The sequence below is a fragment of the Lemur catta genome, chromosome 1, assembly GCF_020740605.2.
Source record: "Lemur catta isolate mLemCat1 chromosome 1, mLemCat1.pri, whole genome shotgun sequence".
Lineage (NCBI taxonomy): Eukaryota > Metazoa > Chordata > Mammalia > Primates > Lemuridae > Lemur > Lemur catta.
Window position 1 is genome coordinate 264931162 of NC_059128.1, and position 25357 is coordinate 264956518.

Genomic DNA, 25357 nt, shown 5'->3' on the forward strand with positions numbered 1-25357 from the left:
CAAAAATTTGTAGAAATTATACGAATGTAACCATGAAGTAAATATAATACTCTTGTTTGGGTGAATTCACTGTTTTTCTCATTCAGCAGAATTATTTTGAGATTCATCCACATTGTCCCATGAAACAATGTCATTCCTTTTTATTGCTCAGTAATAATCATTTTAAGAATATTTCACAAATTGCTTACCCATTCACCCAAATGGCTTTTGGGATGTTTCAAGTTTTTGGCTTACAAATAAAGCTATACATGTTCATATATAAGCGTTTGTATGCACATATGCTTTCATTTCTCTTGGGCAAATACCTGTAAAAGGTAGGGCAAGATCATATGGTAGGTATGCACTTAGCTTTTTATAAAAACTTCACAAATGTTTTTCAAAGTGATTGTACTATTTAACATTTCCAGAAGCAGTGTATGGGTGTTCCAGTTGTTCCACATCCTCACTAAGACCTTCATGTGGTTAGAATGCTTATGTTTGGACATTCTATGCGTGTTTAATGGTTTCACATTGTGAATTTAATTTGCATTTCCCGAATGACTCAGGCTGTTGAACATCTTTACATATGCTTGCTTTGTTGCGAAAAGTTTTATATACAGTCCAAGCTAATCTTTTGCCAAATATGTCTCTAAATATTTCATGTATTGCAATGCTGTTATAAACCACATTATCTTTTAATTTTAATTTCTAATTGTGACATTATATATAAGTATTAATAGAAAGATAATGTTCTATTCTGAAAAATTACAAAATTTGCTTATAGTTACACTTACCATAGAGTTAGCTTATAGTTAGGTTCCTTAGAAAATCATGTCACTGTAAATGAAGACATTTTATTTTTTCCTTTCTAATCTATATGCCTTTCCCCTCATTGCCTTATTATACTTGCCAGAACCTCCAATACAATGTTGAATACAAATGATGCAAATAGCCATCCTTGCCTTGTTCCTAAACTTTGCAGAGGTGGGACATTCATTCTTTCAATATTAAATGTGTTGTTAGCTGTAGGTTTTTCAGAGATATTCTTTATCAGGTTGAGAAAGTGACCTTTTTCTAGATTACTAAGAGATTTTATCAAGACTTAATTTTTCTCTCTCTTTCTCTTTTCTGACCAGTTTGGCTACAGTTTTATCAGATATAGTGATCTCTCAAAAAAAAATTTTTGGTTTCCTTGATTTTATACTTGTTTTTTCTTTTTTACCGCATTTTTATTGATTTGCAGTCTGATCTTTTTTATTTTATCTTTTATGGCTTATTTGGGTTTACTTTACTCTTCTTTTTTTGTTTTACTAAGGTTCAATCTGAGAACACTTATTTGAAACCTTTCTTCTCTTCTACTGCATGCATTTAGTGCTCAAAAATGTCTCATATGTACTGTGTCAAGTACATTCCACAACTTTTGATATGTTATATATGTGCACATTGAAATTTAGTTTAAAATATTTTGCAATTTCCCTTTTGATTTTTTTATTTGTCTTATGGAATATTTAGAATTATGTTATTTAGCTTCCAAATAGTCATAGATTTGACAGATATAATTCTGTCATGATTTTCTAATTTGATTCTAATATGGTCAGAGACCACTTTTTTTTGGTTTAGATCTTTTCAAGTTTGTTACTTGTGCTCTTAAAAAGAATGTATATTCTGCTGCTGTTGGTTGGAATTTTGGTAATCATCAATTAGGGTAAGGTCAGCTGATGATGTTAATCTTGTCTTCTATATGCTTTTTAGTGTTGTGTCTACTTGCTGTATAAGTTATTGAGAGAGAGCTGTTTATTTTCTAAAATTATGGATTTGTCTTTCTCCTTGCAGTTCCATTAGTTTATTCTTATTATATCCTGAAGCTCTGTTATTATATGTACAAAAGTATATAATTTTTATGTTCTCTTGATGAATTGACTACTTTCTCATTAGGAAATGATTCTATTTATCCCAGATTATATTATTAGCTCTGAAATCTACTTTAACTGATATTAGTATGGTTAACCCAACATTCTTTCCATTGTGTTTACATGGTATCTTTTTCCTTCCTTTTAATTTTAATCTAATTATTTACATTTAAGCAGATTTTTGTAGGAAGTATATAGTTGGACCTTTATTTTTTTTTTAATTTATTCTGACAATCTCTACCTTTGAATTGTAGTATTACACAATTTACATTAATTATTGATTTAGCTGGGTTTAAAATCTATGATCTTGCTATTTATTTTCTATTTGTCTTGTCTGTTCTTTGTTCCCTTTTTCTTCTATTTCTGCCCCCTTAATTTTTGAGGATTTTTATGACTAAATTAATTTCCTATTTTGGCTCATTGACTATAACTCATTGTTATATTTTTTCAGTAGTTGGTTTTCAGGCTTCTTTCAATAATGTTACACTACTTCACATATACAGTATAACAATATCGCCTTCCAGCCTTTATGGTAATCTCATCAGACATTTTTACATAAATTATAACCCTCATAATAGTTTTTTTTTAATTTCTGCTGTAACAATTTATCACAAATATTCTGTTTCAAAACAACCCAAATTTATTATTTTACAGTTTCTGTATGTCAGAAATCCATATAGGATATGCTGGAACTAGCTCAGGGTATTACAAAACCACAATTATGGTGTTGGCAGGACTGTGTTTCTTTGTGGAGGCTCTGGAGTAGAATCCCTACTGATATAACTCTGGTTCTTGGCAGAATGCAGTCTCTTTCCTCTGTAGGACTGAGGTCCTGTTTGCTAGCTGGATGTCACCTGGACAAGGCTGTCATTGCCTTTGAGTGAATCCTCTCTGATCCTTGCATGTGGGTCTGTACATCTCAGTGCCAGCAGCAGCATGTTAAAATCTTTCTCATACTTGGAATATTTCTGAAATCTCTTTTCTGCTTCATCTCCTCTGCCTCTTCTTCTTCCAGCTGGAGACAGTTCTCTGTTTTTAAAACATCATGTGATTGGTGTCACCTGGCTTCCAAATACTTGCAGATTTGCCAGATATAAGTCTGCCATGATGCTTTCTATTTAATGGCTATAACCTTAAACACATTTGCAGAGTCCCTCTTGCTATGTACCTTACCATATGCATAGTGGTCAGGTGTTAGGGGATTGACATCTTTGGGGAGGTGCATTATTCTGCCCACCGCAACTTTACTGTGTGTGTGTGTGTGTGTGTGTGTGTGTGTGTAGCTTTTAACTGCCAATGAGCTAATATGAATTAATCAATTATTAAGTAAATGATTAATAGTAAAATCCATTAGAAAAAGTATTTATCTCCATAGTTATCATCTCCAAGGTTCTTCATTACTTTGTGTGTATCCAGATTTCTATCTGGTATCATATCAGTTTCCAGTTACTTGAATGACTTCCTTTAGCATTTCTTTTAGTGCACATCTGCTGTTGATGATTAACTTCACCTACTGTATGTCTGAGAAAGCCTTTATTTTGCTTTGATATATAAAATAATTTTTGTTGGATATAGAATTCTAAATTAACAGCTTTTATTTTTTCAGTGCTTAAAAAATTGTCATTATTTTTTGCTTGAGTTATTTCACATGAAAAGTCTGCTGTTAGATTTACTCTGTTCCTCTGTCCCATCCATCCAGTTCCACCAGATTGTTGCAGATTTTTTCTTTATATCTTCGTGGAGTTTTTTCTTCACTATTCTTATACCTGGGTGTTGTTGATGACTTTGATTGATAATTTTTATCAAATTTGGCAATGTTTCAGTGTTTCAGCCTCTAGCTCTTCACATACTATTCTTTGTCTCACATTCCTTTTGGGACTCCAGGTTGGCGTATACTAAGCCACTTGTACTTACTCAACATCTCTTAGATTTTTCTGATCATTTCCTTTCAGTCTTTTCTTCTTTTTTTGATTTATTAATTTTTGGATAGTCTCTCTTGCTTTATGTTCTAGTTCACTAATCTTTTCTCCTGCAATGTTTAATCCAATGTTAATTCCATCTAGTGTACATATCATCTCAGTTACAGTGCCATAGTGTTAATATGTAGATATTTGACATCTAAAGTATCTTTGAACTCTCTGATGTGATAAATATGTTCTGTAGATTCCTGAGCACATGGAATTCAATCATGATGCTTTAATGCTCTAATGTTCTTGACTACTAAGTATCATCTGTGTCATTTTTAGTTTATTGTATTTTCTCATCATGTCTCATATTTTCTGCTTCTTTTTTTATAATAATTTTAGATTGGATTCTAGATCTTGTGAATTTTACCTCTTTATACACTAACCATTTTTTGTGTTGTGTATTTTAAATATTTTAGGCCTTCGTTAAGGAATGTAGATAAGCTACTTGGAAACAATTTAATCCTTTCAGTTCATGCTTTTATACTTTGTGAGGTTTGACAGAATAATCCAGGACTTATTTTGCTCCATTCTTGAGGTACAGATACTTCTCATGCATCATGAAGTTTTTTATTCTGACTCATGGGAATGGGAACTCCAGGCAGTCCCTGGGTTATGGACACCTGACTTAACAGTATTCCATACCTAAGAATGGGCTCCCAAGGTTCCCCATAAGGATAATTTCTAATTAAATAATTAAATTAATAATTTGGGAACTATTTTCTTTCATGCATGTAAACAAACCTGCATGGTACATGCGGTTCGTTGGCACAGCATCTTCACACAAGAGCCTAGTCTTACTGTTTATACGGTCACTTATAAACAGCATCACTTTCATCTTTACTTTTATTGGATTTTGTGAGTCTGTGTTTGCCCTTATGACCATACCTCCAAAGTGAAAGCCCACTGCAATTAGAGGTGAGCCTGCAGCAAAGAAAAAGATGATTAGGTTGGAAATGAAAGTAAAAATAATTAAGCATTCAGAGAAAGGCCAGACGCCATCATTCATTGGGAAAGCATTAGGATTCAGTCACTCCACTATCAGAACAATTATAAAGAATAAAGTGAGAATAATGGAACATGTGAAAGGCAGTGCTCTAATGAAAGCATCAATTATTACTAAGCAGTGTAGTGGATGAATTATTGAAATGGAAAGGTTATTATTGATTTGGTTAGAACATCAAAATAAGTGTAACATTCCTATTAGCCTAGCTTTGATGCAACATTAGGTGAGTATTAGCTTTTAATATATTTTTTTGAAATTTCTCCTCTTATCTAAACTTTTTGTATGAGTTTATTTTCATGTTTTGTTTGTTTGAATTAAAGGAAAGAGCACAATAGTTTCTGTAACTTATTATTAGAGCATAGGGGTATTATTATCATTATTACGCTATTACATTGTATTATTTTTACCAAATGCAAGTCATTATATTATAGTATTTTTATTATTATTATTATTATTATTACCGTATATGCACTATTCATTAGAGATCCGAGTTACATGCAAATCCAACCTAAAGACATTCTCAGAAACGTATCTTGCCCATAACCTGGAGACCACCTGTGTTCTTCATTTACTCTGAGCTTTAGAAATTGTTCCTTCTAATTGTTTTGCATAGCACTTTCCCTCACCTCAGTTAGTGTCCTCTCATTAGTGCACTCATCAGTACTCACCTGAAGACACCAAAAGAGCCCATTGAAAATCTGAAGGAATCCTCACGTGCACTCTGCCCTGTGAATTACAGCCATCTTCACACCCTTGAATGATTAGCCCTACCTTCTCAGTCAGGGAGACTTCCAGACTCCAACTGGGGTCCTCTGCCCCGTGCTACAGAGGACAATATTCAGACAGTAATCTGAGACAGTATTAGGACTCACCTCGTTTCCTCCCACATTTCAAGGATCAATATTTACTGATTTTATTGATTGATTTATAGTGTCTTGAGAACTCTTGTTTTATACAATGTGTATGATATCTTTAGCTGTCTCAGGTGGTAGGATAAATTGGGTACCTGTTTCTACATCTTGGCTAAAAGCTGACATTCTTGTATATATATTTCAGTGCAGAAAACAAAATTTTATGCAGTATTCCAAGGTCTTGAAAATGTGTCATAGCAATATATTTTGTTTAATGTAGTGTTACTTATACCTAAAACATGATTTCAAAATATTTCAGCCTGCCATTCTGTAGTTTCAGATATGCATATCAATAGATCTATATCTAAATTTTACTTTCTGTTTATTTTGTTCACACATTTCATTCCATACTTAAATTATTTTAATTAATTAATTAACTAAATAACTAAATTGTACTCTAGTTTTGACACTGAACAATTTATAGCAGGGTACCACAATGTTACTTTGAAAGAACTAAGGTGATGAACTGAAACACGGCCAACATTTAGGTCACTCATAAACATGAAGAATATAGAAACAGTTCAATCTAAAGATCATGACAAACAAAGACAAGCAATGAGATTGAAAGGATCTTCAGAATACATTGGGCAGATCAGAGCAATGAATTAAAGAAAAGTCAAGAGTCTGATATACTGAATTAAAGTTGGACATTCCTTGAACATAAGCCAAGAGTCCTTCAGGGAGGGAGATTTTAAAATTTTCTCTGCTTTACAATGATCAGGAATAGAATTTTCCAGGAGTTGAGGACTATTGCAGTGCATCAACTTATTGAATCTGATAGTAATTGTTATAAAGCGATTCTAAATTTTTTTAAAAAGCCTCACAAAATGTCATCTTTAAATATTTGCATGTTGGTATTGTGTTTAAATTAACATACAATCCTATGAATTTTAATGTGTACACAGATTCATATATCACTACCACAATCACTGCACAGAATTGTTTCATCACTCCACTCCTTTATATTATCTTATATTATCCCTTCCCAGTTGTACCCACTTCTCAACCTGTAACCCCTGAAAACCACCACACTCTTTCCTGCCATTATAGTTTTGTCTTTCCAAGAATGTCATGTAAATGGAATCATCCACCCTGTTTTGAAAAAAGTCTACTGTTGCCATTTTTCCAATACCATCTGCTCACTTCATGTACCCATGTCACATTTTGGTAATTCTCATAATATTTCAAATGTTTTCATATTTATTATATCTATTATTGTGGTTTGTGATCGGTAATCTTTGATGTTACCATGGTAGTTGTTTTGAGGTACCATAAATTGCATTCTTGACAGTGAACTTAATCCATATATGTTATGTGTTCTCTGACTGCTCCGCTGACCAGTCATCCCACCATCTCTCATCCTCTCCTCGGGCTTCCCTATTTCATGAGATGCAATAATATTGACATTAGGCCAGTTAATAACCCTACAATGGCCTCTAATTGCTTAAGTGAAAGGAAGAGTTGCATGTCTCCTACTTTAAATCAAAAGCTAGAAATAATTAAGCCTAGTGAGGAAGGCATGTCAAAAGCAGAGATAAGCTGAAAGCTCGGCCTATTGTGTCAAGCAGTTAGCCAAGTTGTGCAAAGGAAAAATTCTTGAAGGAAATTAAAAGTGCTATTCCAGTGAACACACAAATGATAGGAAAACAAAACAGCCCTTATTGCTGGTATGAAGAAAGTCGTAGTTGTCTTAATAAAAGATCAAACAAGGCACAACATTCCCTTAAGCAAAAACATAATCCCGAGCGAGGCCCTAACTCTCTTCCATTCTGTGGAGGCTGAGAGAGGTGAGGGAGCTGCAGAAGTAAAGTCTGAAGCTAACAGAGATTGGTTCATGAGATTTAAGGAAAGAAGCTTTCTCTATGACATAAAAGTGCAAGGTGAAGCAGGAAGTGCTGATATAGAAACTGTAGAAAGTTATTCACAAGATTTAGACAGATAATTGATGTATGTACATAGCTACAGTAAACAACAGATTTTCAGTGTAGATTAAACAACCATTTACTGGAAGAAGATGCCATCCAGGACTTTTATTGCTAGAGAGAGGTCAATGCCTTGCTTCAAAGCTTGGCTCTTATTTGAGGCTAATGACCCCAATTTTGAAGGAAGTTCTACTGTGGGTAAAATGCTATCAACCAACATCACATGCTACAGAGAAATTTTTTGTGAAAGAGACAGTCAGTGTGGCAAACTTAATTGTCTTATTTTAAGAATTTCCACAGCTAACCCTATCTTCAGTGACCCCCTGTCTATTCAGTTAGCACCCATCAACACTGAGGCCCAACCTTCCACTGTATCAATATTATGACTCTCTGAAGACTCACCGAAGACTCAGATGATTGTTAGCATTTTTTAGCAATAAAGTATTTTTAAATTAAGGAATGTAGTTTTTTTTAGACATAATACTATTTCACACTTAATAGGATACAGTGTAATGTAAACATAACTTTTTTTATGTACTGGGAAACCAAAAGGTTTGAGTAGCTTGCTTTATTGCAATAGGTACTTTATTACAGTGGTCTGGTATCATGGTGTTCTTCCAGTATGATGTTGAGGAGTGCTGAGTGAGGACTTATTTTTTCCCAATCTTTAGATAAAGTGTTTATTTCTTTACCTTTATGTCAAAGTTAGGTGTAAATTTGGGGCAGATGTCTATCATCAGTACAAGGAAGTCTCCCTCTATTCTTAGATACTGAGAGTTTTTTTTTTTTTTTAATCTCAAATGGATATTGAATTTTGTCAAATTCTGTTTTAGCATAAACTCATATGATCAAATGATTTTTCTTCTTTAGATAGTTGATCAGTTGGATTATATTAATTGATTTTTCAGTATCGTGTCAGCTTCACAATCACAGGGAAAAAAAACACTTGGTGGTGGCATATTTTTGTTTTTATTTATTGATGGATTTTATTTTCTACTTTTGTTTAAAATATCTGTGTCTATTTTCATGAGGTATTTGTTTGTGGGTTTCTTATACTATATTTGACTGGTTAAATTATCAGGATAATTCTGGCTTCATAAAATGAGTTGAAAAATATTCCCTCCTCTTATATTTCCTCAAAGTGATTATACAGAAAAGCCATTATTTCTTCTATGAATGTTTGGTAAAATCCACCAAATAAACTATCTGGTTTTAGAGAATTCCTTTCAGGAGGATTTTAACTTCTTATATTTCTTTAATAATTATAGAACTAGCTGTGTTATAGATTTTATTTTGAGAAACTTTTGGTAGTTTCTGCTTTTCAAGGAAGTGGTCAATCTTTTCAACATTGTTGTATTTATGTGCATAGAGTTGTCAGAATCATTCCTTTTCCAAAAATCTTTTTAGCTGTAGTGAAGTCCCTGCTTTCAATCCTGATATTGGCAAAAAGTGTCATGTTTCCTTTTTTTTTTTTTTTTCTCCTGAGTCTTGCCAGAGGTTTATTAATTGTATTGATATTTCAAAGATCCCTCACTGGTTTCTTTTATCTTCTCTATTGTATTTTCTGTTTTCTATTTCTTTGATGTGTTCTCCTATTTACATATTTTTTTTTTTCCTTCTGCTCGGTTTGGGCTTATTTTGCTCTTCCTTTTCTAGTTTCTTAAGCTATTTACAGAAAGTAATTGTGAATTTCTCCAGTTCTTTTTTTTCCTGCTTCATATATTTTGAAGCTTTTTTTTTTTTTTGGTGTGAATTTTTTATTGAAATAAACAACAGCATAAAGAATACAAGTAGCCAAAATGGTTTTGAAAACCTAAATTAGGTCAAAGTTCTAAATTAAAAATAGCAGTTGTGTATCAATTTACCTTATTGTAGCAATTTAAGTTGGTAACATACAAAGTTATTCTGATACAAGATATTAAAGACATACTCAGTTTAAATCAACTACCTTTCAAGACGCCAATCTAAACACTACTGGAAACATTGTATACACTACAGCCAAATGGACTTGAGCCAAATTCTCAAGCACGAATGCAAATTCATTAAGTATTTCTTTCAATATCTAAGAATACCTTTATTGAAAACAATAAAATCAGTTCGCCAGAAGCAGTTAGAAGTGTGGCTTTGTTGGTGTCCAAGCGGATTGTTAAAATATATACATAAAGGGAAATCTTGCCAGATGTCACAAATTATAGCAGCACCCGTTCAGATTTAGGGCCAGTTTCTGATAACCTATCAGTCTCCAATTTTACAGAGGCCCTACTGTTTCTACTTCCACTGTTGCCCAAAAGTATCCTGATAAAACTCCTGGTTTTCAGATTTGTAACCATAGTTACCAGAATGATCACCACCTTGGAGCGGTTGCTGAGCAATGGGTTGGGAGCCCCAGTTCTAATTGTTGGTCTGGCGCCGCCTGCCATCTGGCTGGTTGTACCCATCAGCTTTCCGCTTTCCTCCTATCGTGGTGAATATGAAGATCCATACTATGGTTATGAAGATTTTCAAATTGGAGCTAGAGGAAAGGGTGGTAGAGGAGGAAGGGGTGCTGCTCCATCCAGAGTTCCGTGGGGCTGCTCCTCCCCACGGTAGAGCCGGTTATGCACAGAGAGGAGGTCCTGGATCAGCAAGAGGTGTTCCTGGTGCGAGAGGAGGTGCCCAACAACAAAGAGGCCTTGGGGGATGTGGTGCGAGGGGTGGCCGCGGTGGAAATGAAGCTCTTTTTTTTTTATGTGAATGCGCATGTAGATTGTCCTATCTTCTTGGAGAATTGGCCCTTTTATCATTATGTAACATTTCCCTTTACATCTAGTAATTTTATTTGCTCTGCAATGTACTTTTTCTGACATTAATATAGCCACCTCAGCTTTCTTTTAATTTGTGTTTGAATCACGTATTTTTTTTTCATGTACATTCACCCATTTACTTTTCATGGTGCTCATTCTCCTTTCCTTATTGGATTTTATGACATTTTAGTATCATCTCACTTGTTACTGAAGCTCTGTTCATTTTTTTCCTTAATAGTTTTCCTTTTGTTTTGAATATTGAATAATTTCTATTTGTCATTTTTCAACTTTAATAACTCTTTCCTATGTCATAAACATTCAACATATCCATGGATTATTTTTTGTTGTTGTTAATATAAATTTAGCTCTAATATTTACTTTTTAAAATATATTGTATGTCTTTGCAGGGACTTTCTAAGTTTTCATTTATTTCAAAAAGGTTCACCATACTCTTTGGAACATGTTTAAAATAGTTGCTTTAAAATTGTTTTTAGATAATCTAACATGTGTCAACATGCCATTGGCATTTCCCATCAACATGAGATTGTTTTAGTTCTTTATATGCCAGAAAAATAGATTATATTTTGGATTTTCAGTATTACATTGTAAGACTCTAGGTCTTATTTCAGTTCTATAAAGAATGTTGAAATTCTAGTTTTTGCAGGCAATCAACTTGGTTTGATTCAGACCACATATTCTGACCAGCCTGTTAGGTTTATGCATTCAAAATCAGTTTCATTTTCACAACCTTTTCAGTGTTTTTCAGTTCTGTCCTGCATGTATACCCATCATCATTCCAGGACCCGTGTGATAGTTTATCTCCTAGTTCAATTCACAAAGTCTTGGTACTGTTTAGAGTCAGATCCACATAAGTACAGCTCAAAGCAGAGATCAAAATTTCATAAATAACTTGTTGTGGTTGCTTTTCCAAGCTCTTCCTACTCTGTGATTTCTGCTATACTTTCCTATTCCTTTATTTTAGTTCTCTGGCCAGAAAGCTGGGGTTTTATTTACCATTATTTGCTCTAACTATACCCTCATTCAAGACCAACTGATCAGAGAAATGAGGAGAAAAACAATGGGAATTTTGCTCTTGGGTTCATAATTCATTGATCAAAGAAGAATACCCTCTCTCACAAAATTAGGCACCTGAAGGTCCTCCCTGCTGCCACTGTCACTACCACATTTCTTTTCTGCTCCTTGAGTCTGAACTGGAAGTCTTCTCTCGGATCTTTCTCAGACAATGTTGATGCCCACATCTGGGTTTTGGGCTTTCTTCAGTTCAGGCTAGAACGGTCTGAAGAAAAAATTGTAATTTCACACTTTTTCTTGTGGTACTTAAAACCTTGGCATCTTTCTAGTATAATATGCCTGCTACTATTTACTTTCCAGAGTCCTCAAATAGACTTTCTATTTATTCTTTCCAAGTATAATAGCCAGAGATAGAGGGTGCAGTGAGGTTCCCTCAATTTACCCCAAACTGGAATTGCGGGCAAATATTTTTAAACTTGTTAGCATGTATATGGTTTTTCATTTTCTTAAATCTAAGGAATTAATAAAAAATTAACTGAAGTGATTTGCAACTGCTCACACTTTTTGGCTTTTATTTATAGCACCACAATGCACATATGCAAAGGTGTGGAAACAACCCAAGTGCCCATCAATACATGAGTGGATTAATAAAATGTGATATATGTATACCATGGAGTACTACTCAGCTATAAGAAATAATGGTGATATAGCACATCTTGTATTTTTATTTGTAATAAATTTAAGGAGTATAAGTGCCGTTTTGATACATGGATACATTGTGTAGTGTGGTGAATTCTGAGCTTTTAGTGTACCCATCACCCGAATAGTGTATGTTGTACCCGTTAAGTAATTTCTCATCCTCACCCCACTTCCATTCTTCCAAGTCTTCAGTGACTATTATTCCATACCTTATCCCCATGTATGCATATTATTTAGCTCGCACTTATAACTGCGACCATGCAGTATTTGACTTTCTGTTCCTGAGTTGTTTCATTGAAGATAATGACCTCCAGTTTCATTTATGTTGCTGCAAAAGACATGATTTCATTATTTTTTTATGGCTGAAAAATATTCTAGTGTGTGTGTGTGCATGTGTGTATGTGTGTACAAACATATACCTCATTTTATTTATGTAGTCATCCATTGATAGACATGTAAGGTAATCCCATATCTTTGCTATTGTGAATAATGCTGTGATAAATATATATGTGCAGTTATCTTTTTGAAATAATGATTTTTTTTTTCCTTTGGGTATATGCCCAGTAGTGGAATGCTAGATTATATGCTAGTTCTATTTTTAGTTCTTTGAGAAGGCCCCATACTGTTTTCCATATGGAGTTATACTAATTTACATTCGCAACAGGGTACAAGCATTTCCGTTTCTCTGAATCCTTACCAACATGTTATTTTTTGGCTTTTTAATCATAGCCATTCTGACTGGGGTAAGTTGTTATCTAATGGTGGTTTTAATTTAATTTCCCTGATGATTAATGATGCTGAGTATTTTTTCCTTCTTTTGATTAATACTCAGTTTATCACTCCACTGTAACACTGAATATTTTGCTCACACTTTAGGATAAGCTCATACTACTTATTGCCTATTAACTGTTGTATATTTAAGATCACACTTATCTGGCTTAGTTGGTGGGACAGGATTAAAAGATTTACAGAGAAGAGAATAAAAGAAGTTATAATTCTTTCTTTCTCAAAGTTTATCAAAGGTGGAAATAATGTTGGTCTTGCAAAATTTGTTTTTAAAAACATGTAATAGTAGCTTCCCAAAATTATGAGCCACCTGATCATTTGATGATGTCCTAGTATTAAGGTATAATAGTAAACAGACCAGTTTTAATACCAAAATAACCCTTTCTCCCCACAATCTCCATCATCACCCAACTTCACCTTTACTCTTGTAATATGCATAAACCAAACATGGCCTTTGTATATTAGTCTTTGGGACGATCAGCTCAAAAGCCTACCAACACCAAATTCAAAATTTTACACATCCAATTATTTTAAAGTTAGTCCAATACAAGCATATTTTTAACCATTTAGAATCAGCCTGGTTTGCATACTGCAAAACTGCACTCAACTTCTGCTAGCCACAGACAAACTCCCGAGACAATGTGAGATGCCACACTGGCAGCTGCCTTTCTAAGTTCTGAGAGACTGTCTTGCTGACTGAGAGACTCTCTGCTATGCTGCTGAGTGACATCACCTGGACCCATTAGCACCCTCCCCTCAGATTCCCTTCTTCCCAGGAGTTCTCTTACCCTCCACCAGCAAGTCATGGCCAGATTTGCTGTCTCTAAAAGGTTTCCTGCTTTGAGGAACTGCCCCTTTCAAGCAACTTGTCCAGGCACACCTACGTCAAGCTCATTGTGCATTAATGCCACTTTTCATCATGTCTTTTCCCATGATCGGTCCTGAAATCCTCAAATTCATTATGCATCCCAATGAATTTTTTTTCAAGAATTTCTCAAAAGTGATTATTACTGTCTAAGAATATATTCTGAAATCTTATACATTATATTACTTTTAAACAGACACTGTAGCTTTTATTATATATTATTCTGGGTAGTTTTATGACTTCTTTTAAAATGGTAATTTGAATTACCAAATTGTATTCTACTCCCTTTTGTACTCCAGGTGGTCTCAAAACTTGTTGACCTAGGAACTTTTTATGCTTGTAAAACTATTGAAGACTCCTAAAACTTTCGTTGATATGGGTCATACCTGTTTATATGTTATAGTAGACATTAAAATGAAATAATTTTAAATATATCTCAGGATCACATTTAAATTTTAAAGTGTTAATTTATTAATTTATCAAAAATTATAACTATGCTAACCAAAGTAACATTTTTATAAAAATAACTATATTATATAAATAAAAACAATAATGGAAGAGTGGCTTCTTTTCACATTTTTGTAAATTTCTTTAATGTGTGGATTAACAGAAGGCAGGTGGATCTGCAGAACAGTTGCTGCATTCAATCTCTTGAGGTATATTTTTGAATCTGAAAAAACAACTCTTTCAAATAAGGAGATTATTGAACTTTTCCTCCATTATCACAATCCAGTAGCTGGCTTTTGCAGGAAAAAAAATCCCTCTGCACAGATACTTGCTTGGAAAAGGGATGGCTCCGGCGATCCTCTGAAAGGGTGTTGTGGACCTCAAGGTTTCTTGAAGCACACTTTGAGGACCTCTGTTGTAGAGTATTGTTAACCATAGAATGCACTCAGAAAACAGTGTAAAAATGGCCCTGGTTTTTTTGGTGAAACTATCTTTCAAGAATTAAAAGAAATTTTAGGCTTTTATTATTTATTTATTTATTGGCGTGTGAGATCTTCTTCCATATTAATTTTGACCTTAAATTATCACCTCTTATGGCAGAAACAAAAAGAAAGCAAAGGCAGTATTTTCCATACTTCCAAATGTCATTTCTTATTTTTATTTCCTTTAATAACCGTTTTATTTTGGAGGTATAATACTGTAGAAATCTAGCTATGAATTAGCTTTAGTAAATTGAATGGAAATTATTTATTTCAGTTTTTGTTATGTTTTTTATTTGTTCATTTATACTTTTCTGATTATAAAATAATCGATTGTTAGTTTAGAAAATTGCATAATTTTATTAAGGGCAATTTGGAATAACTAACTTAGTCTTCAGTCAATATTAAATATTCATTTATCCTTTGACCCATAAGTTTCACTTCTAGGTAATGAAATGCAGGATTTATTGCAGTAGATAAATGTTGTAATCAATATATATTTGGCCAGAAGACTTAATACACATGCAATAGAATATGCACAGGATTTGGAGTACTGTGCAATTTGAGTAAAGGTGAGGATGTTCTCTACACAATGACATAAATGTATCTCTTACATATGCTGTTAATTTGGGAAGAAGCATGGTGCAAGAAAGGTATATTTTGTAAAAGAAAGAGGAAAACATAAAAATATGTATTAATATTTCCATCAGAAAATTCAGGTGCAGTTAGCCCTTCATATCCATGGTTCTGCATCTATGGTTTCAATCAACAATGTATCAAAAATATTTTAAAAATACAATAAAAAAAAGTGCAGAATAACAATTATACTGCATTTACATTAGGTATTATAAATAATCTATATACAGTATTTGGATGATGGATACTCTAAAAGATTACCACTACACAGTCTATTCATGTAATAAAATCTCACCTGTACCTTATACATTTATGTAAAAAAAGTATACAAGAAGATGTTCATAGGTTATATACGAATACTATGCCATTTTATATAAGGGACTTGAATGTTCTGGATTTTGGTATCCAAGGGCTTTCCTGGAACAATCCCCCATGGATACCAAGAGAAGACTATGATTAATAAAAGTAACTAACCAGAAAAGAAGTAAGGTCAATAATTTTAAATGTCTATCATTTTATTTTATTTTCAAACTTCTGAACATGATCTATTTAAAAAGTCAATTCAGAAAAATGTAGTAATCAGGTTCATTGGCAAATATTTGGAAAATGGAGAAAAGCATGATTATGAAAATGCAACAGAGGATCAGTTTAATGTTTTCTCACTGTTTTTGTACTTGCTATCCATGGAAGGCAACATTTCTTTGATTAAATTGCTGATTCCTCTCATATTAGGGTTTGCTAAGAGAGAATTTTAAATGTCTGTGTAAACCTCTCACTTAAGGTTCTTTCAGAAAAATGTAATGAGCCAATTTGATCCTCACTATCCTGCAATCTGATAGTATCAAATAAAGCTCTTAATATGTTCCTCAGATAGGTTTGAGTTTTAAAACTCATTGCTCACCAGATGACTGGAATTATGTCACTGCTATAGTGTAGTCACAAATTAGCAACAAATATACAGAAAATGCCCAAGAATTTGTTACCAATCAAGTATGTAAGGAAATGCTGCATTGATTAAATTTTGTAGTGAGTCAGAGATATGAAATATGCTGACACTCTATATTGGAACCACTTAACTACATTTATTTAAAAAGAACTTATTATATGCATTTAGTTTATTGTAATCAGTGTGCTTGACTTTTTTCAAAATTAAATTATAAAATTAATTAGCTTTCTTTATGCCTATCATTTGATACTTTATATTTGTTAAATTGTGTATGTGTTTTGAGCTCAAAAAAAATAAAGAATTCCTGTTAAATAGCTCTTTATACTGGCCACCCTTATAAATGCAAAATGAAAAAGTATTGCAATTAACAACAACTGATATTTGCATTTGAGACAGTAGAGAAGAGCAAAACAAACAAAATTAAAACAAAGGAGAAAACAATGCAGCTGTGATTTGAATTGATGCCTGATATGACTGTCAGAAAGTAACAATCACATGATCAAATCCTGATGACAATGGTATTCTTTATAATTGAAATGTCCTATTGCATAAGGAGAGTCTACAAAATATTAAATACCAATCATTCTTTACTTCATGGTATTATCAATATAAGAAATTAATTATATGAAAAATTGTCAAAGATGTAAGTTCCAAAATGAGGATACTTGCTTCCTTATCAAAGAAGGGTTCTTAAAATTAACTAAAAAAAATTGCCAGTTTCTACCATTCCTTAATAATATGAATCACTTTTGCAAATTCGAGTTCTCAGTCATTTCAATTTTTCTATCTTCAATATTAATGTGCAATGGAAAGAACCACATGTTAATGAAGTCATGGGAAGACCTGAAGAAATAAACTAATTTGCTTTCCATACAGACTGAGAATATCAATATAGAATGTTAAGACTACAAGATATTTCAGTGTGAGCCTGGTTCATCTATTCTCTAGGCTAGGGGCTGAGGTAGCTTCTGTGACTTTCTAGGTGTCACACAGCTTTATAACTTAAAAACAGAGAAAGATAAACAAAAAAGAATTGTCTTAAGATTAGCAGTCCTCTGCCAAATGGAGGATCTATGTATGAATTTATTTGGTGATTTATATTTAGACCTGAATAGGGAATGAATCACAAAATAGTAGCCTTCCTGACTATGGTAGAGTGGAATCAGTTATCCTTAGTCTGAATAAATTTGAAGAATGAGTGAGTGCTGATTAATCTGAACCACACTAGCTGTGACATGAATAGATATTCCTGGTTAGGATCATAGTCTTCATCTGCTGAGAAATATTTGAGGGGAAGTGAGTGGAGAAAGACTTGCAATATTCAGAAGACGAATGAAATTGCTGGATGCCAGTATTGAGGAAAAGGATATCAAACTGTCAATTTAGAGGTATCTTTGGTGTCTAAGCAGCCAGTGAGAGGAATTATACCTTGAAAGTAGACCATAGCCTCTGTATTAGCGAGAGTTACAGAGCGACTTCCCTACACACCATGTTTTCTACAGTTAAAGAAGGAAAATATTAATAGAAACTTATCAGAAAGTGTCAACTATTTAACACATACAGAAAACAAATGTCAGTAAAGATATTAAAACTGGATATTTTGGATATAGTCTAATGTAAAAGAATATTTTTAAGGAGTAAAAATAGAGTAGATGTGGGATTATGAAAATAAGAACTTCAGATGAAATATAATTGCAATTCCTTTTAAAATTATTTAATCCAATTCAACGTGGTATTCAGAACAAATGAGGTAATATACATGAAATTGCTTTCTATAGTCTAAAACAGTGGCCAACAAACTCCCTGAATATCTTGGCATATGACCTTGTGAAAACCTCCTCAGATTTTGATATTATTATTCTTCAGAATAGTTCTGGAATTGCTGTGAATCAAAGTACTATGTGAATATGCAATATTAGTATTGTTCTCCTAAACTACACTGTAACAACAGTTATTACATTAGCAGAATCAATGTATCATAAAATATAAACATTAAAATGTGTCAATGCTTAGAGATCCTAGATTAAACAGTTCACTTTGTAGACAAGAAAATTATGTTAAAGATTAAAGAAGTTGTTGCAGTTAGAAGTAGTACCAGGACATGAACTGGAGCACTTGGTTCTCAATTTGGAAGTATTTCTATTCACATAAATACTTAACTATACAGAGAATTTCCATTAAAGAGTTCATTTTCATTGTAATTCCTGAATGGGTTAAAAATCTTCATTATTGTAATAAAAATAGTAATCGTTCTCTTGCAACTACATTTATAAATAAAAGGTAAAGCAATTCATTTTGATTAAAATGTTATTTTTCATAATTTTATGGGAAGGAAAACAGACTATAGAAAGTCAAATGACAGTGTACTTAGAATTCAGTGTTAATATCTGAAAAAGTCCATAATATCTAATACTAGTAATTATTATGTCATTTTAGAGACAGTGTGTCAGATCATGTTCCTTATATCTAAATTCATAAAGGCAGAAACTTGATTTATTATGTTTAATGACTAAGTTATATATCAGTTTTTATCCTCACTATCATTGGGGATAGTGCAGCATCAAAGCTGACCTGACTGCTATTGTAGATATAATTAGTTGTAATCACACTTCTAAATGCCTGCCTGGTCATGTTGTTTAGAATAGTAAAAAACAAATTTATTGATATAATTAATTTTAGTAATATTACTTTGTCATATTCAATTTAAAATCATGAAAGTGTGTGTTGAGTTGCAATTTACGCTGTACTTTGAAATTTAGCTTCTATTGTGAATGTTAGTTATTTGTTTATTGCAAACAGTGCATTTTGGTAACAGTTTCAACATGTCCAAAATGTGCAGCATGTACAGTTTTTGCAATGTAATTAGTTAGAAATTGGGGACGCTTAATTTTAAAATTGAACAGTTCATGAAAATCTATTTTCGTACTCTCTATGGCTTACACAGTTTCTCTTCATAAAATGTTCTATAGTTGTTTGAAGAAATTAAGTGTAGTTAATCAGAAAGAACATTATGGTTTGACACCTAATTTGAAAGCAGTGTCTTGAAGCAGTGATTGATTGCTTATGGCATTACACAGACCAATGAGAACTCAAATAGGAAATCCATTTATGCTCAAAGTAGATTTCAGTATTGATGTAAATCAGGGTGGTATTGTCTCTCTTTTTGTGAAACATATTTCATAAAAGTATACATGTTGGCTAAAATGTGTAGTTCATCATTTAGTATAATAGAATAAAAATTGTAAAAGAGCATTACAATGAATTGATCTAATTATTATACATTGGAAGGCAGATCAGTGATCTTAAAGTCATTTTACTATGAAATTAAGTCAGCTCTAGTAACCAAAGAACAAAAGTGAAGTATAAAGTTCTGTAGCTTAGCATTAAAATAAAAGCGGTAAAAAAAAAATTCTGAAATGATGTTGGTGAAGATGTTTTTATGTCTATTCTATGTCCATCTCTCCTTCAGTGCCGCCAGCAATCACAATGCCTCAGAAATCCTTTAACGCCACAGCAGAGCGAGGAGAAGAGATGACATTTTCCTGCAGGGCCTTGGGCTCTCCTGAACCCTCCATCTCCTGGTACAGGTAAGTTATGCGCCCACATCCCTGTGGCTTGTGTCCATAATCAGGCTTATGGAATAATATTTGGTATCTTAATAATTTGGGCAAGCAGGAAACCACTGTTTTTTAGTTTTGTTAAAATATTCATAATACTATTGTTTTCAGTTAAGGTGGTAATTGCTAAAGAAATCAGCAGTATGATCTTGCCCTAATTTTCTGAGTCAGAAACTGTGCTCATTGTACTTATTCTATCTCTAAGGGCATGTTTCTGGCCAAAATGGGCCCAAGAACCCTGTGTTTGAGTCAAATATTTTATTGTTACCACAACAGTGTGTCTTGAAATAGACATCCTAGTATTGCTGGCACCACTGTTGAAGGTATACAAAATCATATTTTATAAGAATATAGTTGTATATTCTATTTGTGTACTATATTACAGAAAACCACTGATTATGTAGGGTTAAAATTCTATGAATTTAATATGTCATTTAAAAAGTATTTTACCTCATCAAATAAGTAACCTGTATACCAAATATGTACTTTCACAGTTTACTTATTTTTTTTAGAATTTTTAAATATCTTTGATTTCCAGTAAGATCAAGTCTATTTTAGGTTATGGCTCAAACTACTTAAATGGAGACAATAAAGTTTAATATTGAACAGTCTTGTAAATGTACATTAGTAATGCAGCTTACTACATAAGCCTTAGCTACAGATATTTATGGAATCACTTCTTTACTCCATAAAGCATTTTATATAAGAAAAATCATGAGAAAACAGTTAGTAACATATACATTTAAATATGCAAAAGTGTCCACAGTAAGGATTAGGTTTAAAAAAATAATAATTATAGGGACAATAATTAAAATCCAAACTATTTTTTCATTACTTTCTTTCTGAGCATTTACTGATGTTTTCTTTAACTTTCCAAACTTTCTGTATTGTATTTATCCATTTAATGCAGCAGGTAACAATAAAAATATTTCTTCCAATAATATGGTTTTAGATGATTGGATTACACATCAATTATTAACATATTCACCCCAGATAATCATCATGTATCTCAGAGACTGCTGGTTTACTAATGTGGATCCTTAACAGTCAATATCAGATCTAATTGCATCACAGAAAAGCTCTTGCATAAGAGCTTTTATAACACAATGAACAACTATGGTTGTACAATTTTATTCTAATGATTTTATAGAGACTTGTTTTATAAACACTTATTTTTTTTTCCTTGAACAAGATTTATTTAACATATAAGGAAACTGAAGCACAATAATAGTACCTATGGGAAATTGAACAATGAAAGTGAACTTGAGATACCCATGCACCACTTTGACACATAGTGAGATAAACATCCTAAACTTCAAGCCCAGGCCTGTCTTGGCTAATGTAACTGATGACTCCACACACCAGTAATGGGAACAGAAGCTGATAGGAAAGTACTGGTGGATAAACATTGTTTTGAAATTATTATGTTGAGTCACTTATTAAGGAATGTTATAAAACACAAGTCGTTATGGGTAAAGGGGTTAAGATGGCTGGGAAACTGCCTACATTCAAGAGCAAGAAGTGAGTGTGTATCTTATCCTGTAAAATAATATTTGTTTGTACTCTATCATTTCTGAGGGGTAAATATATGAAAATGATATGCTTGTTACAGTTTCAGAACGCATGCCCCTGAAGAATGTGACCCCAAGTCTGAGAATTAAGAGTTCTTTACTTCTTAGATATCTATTATTAGCTTTCATCACAGAGATTCCAGGTTTGATAGTAACTTCAGTTTTCCCATCTATGTAAGTTGATGTTAAGTTACGCAGATTTGTCCTTAGGTCCATCTTCAGGGGACATAAGTTTTTGGTGTGTCCATATATAGTTATCTATACTGAATACCCTTCCAATTAATAATTTAGCAATTTATTCTACCCAGAGCATCAAGACTCTCCAGCAGATAGGGAATGTTGGAAAACGGGCTTGGTTTTCCAGAGAGGCTTCTTTTTTGCTTAGTTTTTGGTTTCTTTTATTAGAGTTTCACATTTATTCAAAATTGTTTTCTTATATTTAATTAAAAATATTATATAAATCATATTTACAGGATAACATAACAAGCAATTTAAATCTATTATTTATCCTTTCCATATCTTCATATGGCATTAGTTTTATTCCTTGGGTAGGATGAAATAATAATTCACTTAAAACCTAAATAATTGGTGTAGTCTCTGGATATAAAATATATATTGGGGTAATGGGAGAGTGTGGTTGTGAGATTAACAGAGATAAAATTATTATTGGAGGAATTTTTTTTTAATTTTGGTCTATTTATTTCTAGATATGTCGTGTTTGTGGAAAAATATTTTTGTAAGCTTCAGAGAACGTTGGGTAGCAGCCTTGACACAAAGATCCAGACTAAGTGTTGGGTAGAGATAATATCTCAAGTGCAACGAATAAAGTCAGTTGCATTAGTCGGTTGAGGCTCCCATTACAAAATACCACACACTGGGTGGCTAAAACAACAGAAATTAATTTTCTCACAGTTTGAGAAGTCACATATCCAAGGTCAAAGTGCCAGCAGGCTTGGTTTCTGGCCCTTTTCCTGGCTTCCAGATGACCACCTTTTCATTAATCCTCACGTGGGTGTTTCCTTTGCGTGCAAACACAGAGAAAGAGATCCGTTGTCTCTTCCTCTTCTTTTAAGAACACCTGTCTTATACAATTAAGGCCCTCATTTAACCTTTATTACCTCCTTAAAGACCCTTTCTTCACTTACAGTCACCCTCGGGGTAAGGACTTCAACTTATGAATATGGGAGGCAGGAAACACAATTTAGTCCATAATACCAGTAAAGAAGATAATTAAGGAGCAAAATTAAGATATTTTCACAATGAGAATCAAGAACACTTACTGACATGTAAATCAAAATGGGAGGAAATCAGGGACTCTAATAGTTCCTCCCTTTCCATTCACACGCGTCTGTATTTATTGGGAATATGATATGAATTTTTATTGTTATCCCATTAATTTGGTGAATTTCATTAATTTTCAAACGTTAAAAGAACTTTTCATTCCTGTTTAAAAGCCACTTGATCATAATATGCAGTCATGACCGGCATAATGATATTTCAGTCAATGATGGACCACATTTACCACGGCGGTCTGTAGATTACAATGGAGCTCTAAAAAATCCTATCGCCTCATGACATTTTAGTTGTCATAACATCACAGCAGGGCATATTACCTGTTTGCGGTGATGCCGGTGTAAACAAACCTACTGTGCTGCCAGTCATATAAAAGTGTAGCACATACAATTATGTATAGTACATAGTACTTGATAAATTACTATATTACTGATTTATATATTTACTATAGTTTTTATCATTATTTTAGAGTGACTCCTTCTACTTATAAAAGAGAAAAGTTAACAGTAAAACAAACTCAGGCAGGTCCTTGAGGAGATATTCCAGGAAAAAAAGGCATTGTTATCATAGCTCCATGAGTTGTATTGCCCCTGAAGACCTTGCAGTAGGATGAGATGTGGTGGAAGAAGACAGTGATATTGATTATTCTGACCCTCTGTGGGCCTAGGCTAATGTGTGTGTTTGTGTCTTGGATTTTAACAAAAACTTTAAAAAGTTAAAAAAGAAAAACCCTAAAAATTAAAAACAGAGAAAAGCTTACAGAATAAGGATATAAAGAAAATATTTTTGTATAGTTGTAACATGTGTTTGTGTTTTAAGCTAAGTGTTATTACAAACGAGTCAAAAATTTAAAAATTTATAATGTAAAGTAAAAATGTTACAGTAAGCTAAAGTTAATTTTTTTTTTTTAAATTTAGTGTAGCCTAAGTGTTTGTTGCTTACAAAGTCTAGAGTAGCAGGGTACACTCATGTCCTAAGCCTTTATATTCACACACCACTCATAAAACATATCTCTCTATAAATATATATGGAGTCTATAAGTAGGCAAGTTTTTACTCTGCTTCTGTTTACTGATAGAATTTATATATAATGTTTATTATTTACTACTTAACTGTTTGGAAAAATTCCCATTGAAAGCACCTGCATTACAATTTTTGTTATGTAGAGGTTTAAGTATAGATTCATTTTTTTTCCATAGATATAAAGCTATTCTCATAATCTCTTTACTGAGCTGTGATGATTTATGCAATTCTAGGAATTTGTCCACTTCGTTAAAAATTTATTTACTGTCATATTCATAGTTTTCATTTTTTATACATTAATTTGCATATTATTTATAGTGGTCTTCACTTTCTCATCCTGATAGCATCATAACTGGTTATTTGTTCTACTCTTTAATCCTGATTGATCTATATGTGAGTTTATAAACAAAATGGTATCCATAAGTTAGCTTTTGGTTTCACTTATTTTCTCCTTTTCATGGATCATATTTTTGTGCTTATTTACTATACTGATAATTTTTATTGGGTGACTGGCACCGATAATTTTATATTTTGGGGTGCTGGATATTTTAGCATTCTTTTACTTTGTTTTATAGATACAGTTGAGTTACTTGGAAAAAGTTTTTTTCTTCATGAGGCTTGCTTTTAGGCTCTTCTATGTGGATCCAGAAGAACCTTCAGTGTAGTGTTAATTTATCTCTATTATTGAGCCAATATTTTTCTAAGGACATAACTTAAAGCCCTGTGTTTAGGAAGTCTTTCTACTCTGGATAGTTGAGATGCAAGTTATTCCTGGTATTAGGTGAGCCTCTAGGATTGTTGTACTTTATCTTTTCCAATGGTTCTTTCCCTAGCCTGAGAAAGCCTTACTGGAATGCACCCATCAATCAATATTCAGTTAAAGATTTATTGGGAACTCTCTGCAGATATTTGTAGCTCTATTGCTTGTGCAGCTCTCTTCTCTCACATGTTCTAACCTGAAAACCGTAGGCACTTTGACCTTTCCCAACTGCAAACTCTGTCTTTCAACCCACATACACTACCTGACTCTGTTCAGTTTCTTCCTCTCCCAGCTGCAGCCTGAAAACTGTTCAGGCAGTAAGCTATGGTGATTCTCTGTGGCCTCTGTCATGTGCTACCTATTGCCCAGTGTGTGAAAATTGTAATTTTATATGTGTAGCTAGTGTTTTTGTCATTTAAATTGGGAGGGAAAATATGGTTCTTCTCTTTCCATTATTGTCAAAACTGCAATTAGTATCCATTCTTTATTGTTTCCATTAATTCTACAATTTTGATTCCTATTTTCTTGTACCTGGAAAAGGGGCAAAAGTCGTTTGAGTTTTAAAAGATGAGCTTAAGGGAATATATCAGAATCCTTTGGGATTCTGTTTTTTCAGACATTGACACCTCATAGAAATGTGCTATGAATAACAATAAGAGCATATTCTAAACACATTAGTTGAGAAAGAGATATTAAGAATATTATCTTATTTATTATACTTTAATGATG

The 25357-nt window shown here is 32.9% G+C and overlaps 1 protein-coding gene across 3 annotated transcripts in view; it reads left to right on the plus strand.

The window, feature by feature from the left end:
- The window catches only part of NCAM2 (neural cell adhesion molecule 2), a 518783-nt gene that overhangs the window by 296187 nt on the left and 197239 nt on the right, over positions 1-25357 (plus strand). For all 3 annotated transcript variants that reach the window (XM_045557836.1, XM_045557845.1, XM_045557826.1), the window contains one exon: positions 19835-19952. In XM_045557836.1, the coding sequence (XP_045413792.1) occupies positions 19835-19952 (118 nt within the window). The remainder of the gene's footprint in view (positions 1-19834; positions 19953-25357) is intronic.